Source organism: Condylura cristata, unplaced genomic scaffold, assembly GCF_000260355.1.
Source record: "Condylura cristata isolate star-nosed mole 26May11 unplaced genomic scaffold, ConCri1.0 scaffold00030, whole genome shotgun sequence".
Classification (NCBI taxonomy): domain Eukaryota; kingdom Metazoa; phylum Chordata; class Mammalia; order Eulipotyphla; family Talpidae; genus Condylura; species Condylura cristata.
This window is the reverse complement of record NW_004567131.1, coordinates 23521570-23527484: the sequence shown is the minus strand read 5'-3', so window position 1 is coordinate 23527484 and position 5915 is coordinate 23521570. Positions and strand designations below refer to the sequence as shown.

Below are 5915 nucleotides of genomic sequence, written 5' to 3'. Positions count from 1 at the left end.
CTTCAAATTCCATGTTCATCTTTTAAGTTGGTTTTGTCAAATAGATCAAATGCTAGTAGTCCACTAGCATTTGAAATTTTTAGCTTTTAGAAAACATTTATCCTTTGTATACATAATCATCCAATGTTAAAACTATCACTTGAAAATTCCATTAACTTTTTCTTGTCTTAGATTATCATGAAAAAATTGAGAAGCCTAGAACAATGAGTTAAATTCACCAAAGTTGGCAAACATGGGTAATGTTTACTTCAAAGATTGAGTAAATAAACAGACATCTTTCAATTGGGCTTTCAAGCAATTATACAACAAAGCATGTACTTCTTAGAAACATCACTATTTAAGACAGCAATGGATTTTTTAGCTTTTGTCATAATCCACTGTAAGGTTTCCAAAACTTCTGCACATTGTGCTTTTCATATCAAATTTTTATTAAAACCTTAGCTATTTTCTAAATGAATATCCTTTTTATTGGGTTTTTTTCCAATTACAAATGAAATTTAATTTTACATCTATAATTAGAAACAACAAGTACAATGGGACTGTACAAATTTAGGTCAAAATAAAAATATATGTATTTTGTGGTTTCATAAAACTTCATTTACTGTATCTTTAAAGAAAGCGGAAGTAACAGCAATATATGTAAAAGTAATGATTTAATGACTAAGCAAGACAAAGCAATAGAATTGTGCTTCTTTTGCAGACTGGGGACAATGAAATGTTTAGCTACAATTTTCCCATACAGACATGAAACAATAGTCATATATAATAAACACCCTCACAAATAACTGATGGGTGATGAATACACACCAAGTTCGACCAAAGCAAAACACAAACTGAAAATGGCTTGGATTATTCATACTGTAAATTCAACATGCTCACTCTATTTAAAATTACCTATAGAAGCTCATTATAAATTGCTTCTATTTCCAGACATTACAGATTACAGAGAGGGCATATTCCACTGTTTGTAATTGTAAAAGCAACTCTTAAATTTGAAATTACTGTTATGCCACATAGTAAAATAATTTTAGATAAAATGCCTTCTTCCAACTATTTGCTGGTTTATTTAAAAATGTTTTAGAATTATAATGATCAATATGCATTTTAAAAACACATTAATTCCATCATAAGCAATGGAAAATTATACCATTTCCAAATTCCTTAGTTAAAAGTTTTTCTTTACTTTAGCAATATAAAAAGTAAACATGTGTTACTAAAGTCATTATTATGACTTGCCAATTGCTTCCAATAGAACAGAATTGAGAAACAGATACCCACATTAAAAATATTCTATGCTGATAAGGCATAACATAGAGAATCTGCAAAGGTCGAACCAGTTGGGAGAATTTTAACAATCATTTCTGAATGCATGAAACACAATATTTTCTTTATAGTATTTATAAATATATCATACAATACTGTTTCCTGTTATGTCATATACCAATATGGCATTGTACAACAAGCATAATGCCATCTGATTCTTACAAAAGTGAATCATTTAAACAAGTCAGTAAAATAAACGGTAGTACCCGCTTTTAGGCATACAGATTGTAAAACTGAAGTTTACTTTCCTTTGATCGGTTTTGTGTAGCAACAGAGAAGTAAAAATCAAACAGGAATCAAAATGGCTAAATATGCAAGAAATTGTTATTCACAGTGACATGGCTACATAGAATGCTTTATTCTATGCAAATTCTTTTCGTTTGTTGAATTTCAAGATAAAAAGCACTTGTTTTCTACAGGTTCACAAAACAGCATAATAACAAGAACAATCAAGTAGAATGTAATGTAGGCATTAGTTGAGATTAACAAACTATGGCCCAAAGTTTATATCCATTGCAGAATATTTTCAAATTCAAGCAATGGTTACAGAAACCATTTCACATCTGTCCTAACACGCAAGAAAAAATCTTGACTGCCTTCTCAGAAACCAACACTTTATAGGAACAATCTTTTCAATTAACGTCCATATGAATATCACATCTAGTCCATCTTTTATAGCCAAATTTAATGTCACTACAAAAGAAAGCAAATTGGACGATAGTCACATGTATTAGCATCTATAAAGCTGTAATGGCATGAAGATAACTATATAAATCAGGGGTTTAAATTTTTTTCCTTAACAGTCTCAGTATCAACCAGATGAAGTTGCTGACGACCCATTTACTGATGATTTTCGAGGTCTATTGGCAAAGGAAGATTGGTGGTTACCGCTGGGGCTGTTGCTGGTTCCATTCATAGTACTAGAAATGTGAGGAAACTGAGGATGAGGAGACTGAACTGGAGTACTGGGGCTAGGCAAACAAGAAGAGGTGGAGGGAATACCTCCTGCTGGGCTGTTGGCCTTGTCACTTCCAGAGTCACTTTCCAGTTCTCCAGTATTTGTCAGTCCATCTCTCTGGTGACTGATCTTCATTCTTTTACAAGTAGGTCGAACTCTGTACTTCAAAGGAAGCGGACCATTCTATGCAGTTAAAAGGAAAAAATAAAATTAGTCTTAACTCTTCAACTAGTTTACCACAATATACTGCTAATAATAGATAGGCTACTTACCCTTCTCCAGGTATAAATGTAGGCAATATCCATTAGTGTGTAGTAATCCTTTAAAGGTTCCTCTTCATACATGACATCAATCTATTGAAAAGTAATAATTTAATTACTACAAAGATAAATTTAAATCATCTAAAACCAAAAATATTTTCAACAAACATTTTCTCAAAAGATTTGGGCAGGAAAAAATCTCTTTAAACGTAAAATGAAGAAAAATATTTCTTGAATATGAAGGGATTTGTTTACGCAGTACAAATCACAATTCATATTAGACATTTTTAGGAGCTATTTCAAAATTAAATAGTAGTGACTTTTTTTTTCTTCTTTTTTTTTGGCATCAGAACCGAAAAAGGGAATAAGTAGTTGAGTTTAACAATAAAAGATTTCCATAAAATGCATTAAGACTATAAAGTAGATACCTGAAAAGTATTAGGTATGTCCATTTTACTTCTGAGAAACTTTCTCAAGTGCATCACAGTCATTGCAGCTGGGCATCGTAAATATCTTTTATCATTTACCTAAGGGTAATTACAGAAAAGTAATCCTAACTTTCAGATAAGAAATAAAATTCAATCTTATTGCTGGAAATTGATTTAAAGAAAGTACTAACAGAAAAACTGGGATATGATTAAATTCAAATTTGAGTTTATTATAAAAAGAACAGATTCCTGATAAAGCAATCATATATAAAATTCTAGCTACTAACTATTGAATACAGATCACTCCTTAAACATCAAACACAATGATTCTCTTCTACTTGATGGCATTTTCTGATCCTAGAATATTCTGAAGGGCAACATAACCCTCCTAAAACAGAGTCCAAACAATATTACCTCCATATATTTTTTGTAACATAAAACATACCTCCTCCTTAGATTTCTCTTTGTCTTTGTTTACTTTCCGATCCAATCTAAGAAACAGGAAAATGTGTTACTGGAACAAAGTAGGTAATAAAGAAGATAAAATAAAATACATTTCCTAGAGAATTTACCTGTTCTGGTCAAAGAATTCAATGGACAAGCTTATTATCTCATCATCAGTTATAATTCTCTTATCTTCATCTGCAACTTCTCCTCTATCTTCATTAGAGCCATTGGCAGCTATAAAGACATTTTAAAATTAAATTTTAAAAAAATCAACCAATTATTATATATACAGGAGAATGGAATTTAGATTAAAATCGATTTTAATAAATTACTGTGTAAGTTCTCCCTCCAAATAAAATGTCTTCCCCCTTCCAAAGAGTTTACCATCGGCTGAAGGATGAGCTGCATAAAAATCCCTTCTTCTCTTCATTTCATCTGAAAGGAAAAAAAATAAAAGGACAAACATTTGGTACAGTAGGTAAAACTGATAAAATTTGAAATTCATTTTTAGTAGGTTACTCACTTTTGAAAAGCCCTGGAACTAATTTGTATACAATATCTTGAAGAGTTTTATCTGACCTGAAAAGAATAAATTCACAATTTATCAATTAATTTATCAATTAAAAAATGTTCATAAGTTATTTAAATTCTTTGTTTTCTTTGTGCTATATAGTACTTTACTTGATTGTGACACTATCGCTATAATTATGATAATAAAAACACTTTATGTGGCAGCACTCTTAAAATCATCCGAACATCATTAGTAAATTCACTTTCACTGAGTGAAGTGTGTGTTTCAAGTTATGAAACCAGTTAATATGAACAGACAATAACGAGGAAGAAATAGAATAAAACACCCACTTTTGCCTATCATGAAGTCAATAAAACATGCAAAAGCAGAATTTAGCTTTGTAAGATGGATCAAAAAAATTTTTAAATCGTTTGAAAGACATTGAACATTAAACATTAAAATTAGTCACTATTAAGAGGGCAAGAAATTAAGGTCTACCCTCCACAAAACACAAATTAGGTGGGAAGTAGCAGTAATTGTCTGTGAAAAATAAATGAGAATAACCTTTATTAAGTTATGCCATTCCAGTAACAACTACAATGATTTTAAACATTTCCTACCTTATATTCAGTAGTGGTCTGGTTTTATGAACTTGTACATCACAAATAGGACAATACTTGCTGGTCTCCAGGTAACGCACAATACATGTTTTACAAACTAAAAGTAGGAACATATGAAGTTTTTAAAATTTAAGTGTAGAAATTAGATGCCAGTTAAGTATAATATAATCTCCAAAACTGCAAATTAGTAGTAGCAAAATAATGTCAAGAGATATTTCCAACTAAATAACCCAATGATTCTAATAATTTGTTAAATACATATATTGAGTACGTATTAAGACAGAAAGTCACAATTTACAGGAAATGACTCCACCACTTGATTCCCAAGGATTGCAGGAATAGTACAGCTTTCAAATTTCTGGACACAATATTATGCATACACAATACAAAGGAGGTCTATATTCTGTACTTACAGGAATGTAGACATTCTATTATTGTTGTGGCATCAATGAAGTACCCTCCACAAAGCACACACATTAGGTGGGGATTTAGTTCAGTGATCTTGATTCTGGTAGTTCGATGCATTTCTGCTTGATAAAAGATCCTGCAAGACACAAAAAATACTTGCCATAATTCACAGGAAAAGAACTAAGATTATCTCCAACTACTAAGTAACCATACACTCTGAAATGCTGGAATTCATAAAACTCTTTTAACAGTGTACAGCTTCATTGTCCCAACGTTTTCCACTGAAGATATTAACTAATTAAACCTAAATCAATTCTACTGAAATGGGGAAAAAGTATCCAACTAAAGTAATTCCTGGTCCCTCAGGTCATTCCAGGAACGAGAAGAAAAGGGCTGGGTGGGGGCTGGGAGCTGAGTGGTCGGGTCTCTTTCTTCCATTTGTCCTCCTGTCTAGCAGCCCCAAGGCTGCTGCAGACGTCACACAGTCCCCGCAGATATTTACCAACCACTAGGGCTTGTTCCAGGTCTCCAAATTTATTGTAAAACTTTCATATGGATCTTCAATCGACAATCTGGGAACATGCCCTGGCTTCCCAGGGGCTCTTGTTGTTTTAGGCGGCTCCAGCAACCAAAACCTGGCACGTTTCTACTCGATACAAAGGAAAAACAAATTCTGCGCTAACTGCATCCCTGGCATTTCCGGAGCTGGGTGCTGGGGCCGCCGGAGAAGCACCTCGAGCCGGCCTCCGGCTGGGGCCTGAGCGCGGACGCCCTGGGGCCTGGATGCGGGGGGCGGATCCGGCGGCGCCCGGGGCTTCGTCTCGCTCGGGATTCGGAACTCGCCTCCGTCAGGGTTTCCATAGCAACTTACACTTACACTTGGCATCCGGCCACCTCTGCAACTCCGCGCGGAGCCCGGCCGAGCCCGGAGCTTCGGCGGGCGTGCGGGGCGGCCGGGCG

General features: G+C 34.0%; 1 protein-coding gene across 4 annotated transcripts in view; it reads right to left on the bottom strand.

The window, feature by feature from the left end:
• Positions 1-238: 238 nt before the first annotated feature.
• The window catches only part of LOC101633883 (polycomb complex protein BMI-1), a 9324-nt gene continuing 3647 nt past the window's right edge, over positions 239-5915 (bottom strand). Inside the window, exons 1-10 of one of the 4 annotated variants that reach the window (XM_012731416.1) lie at positions 5827-5884; positions 4961-5091; positions 4548-4644; positions 3940-3995; positions 3801-3851; positions 3542-3650; positions 3415-3460; positions 2970-3068; positions 2554-2634; positions 239-2464 (exon numbers count right to left, since the gene is read on the bottom strand). In XM_012731416.1, coding sequence (XP_012586870.1) covers positions 2135-2464; positions 2554-2634; positions 2970-3068; positions 3415-3460; positions 3542-3650; positions 3801-3851; positions 3940-3995; positions 4548-4644; positions 4961-5072 — 981 coding nt within the window. In that variant the 5' untranslated portion in view covers positions 5073-5091; positions 5827-5884 and the 3' untranslated portion in view covers positions 239-2134. The other 3 variants (XM_012731417.1, XM_012731419.1, XM_012731418.1) reach the window with 3 other exon arrangements.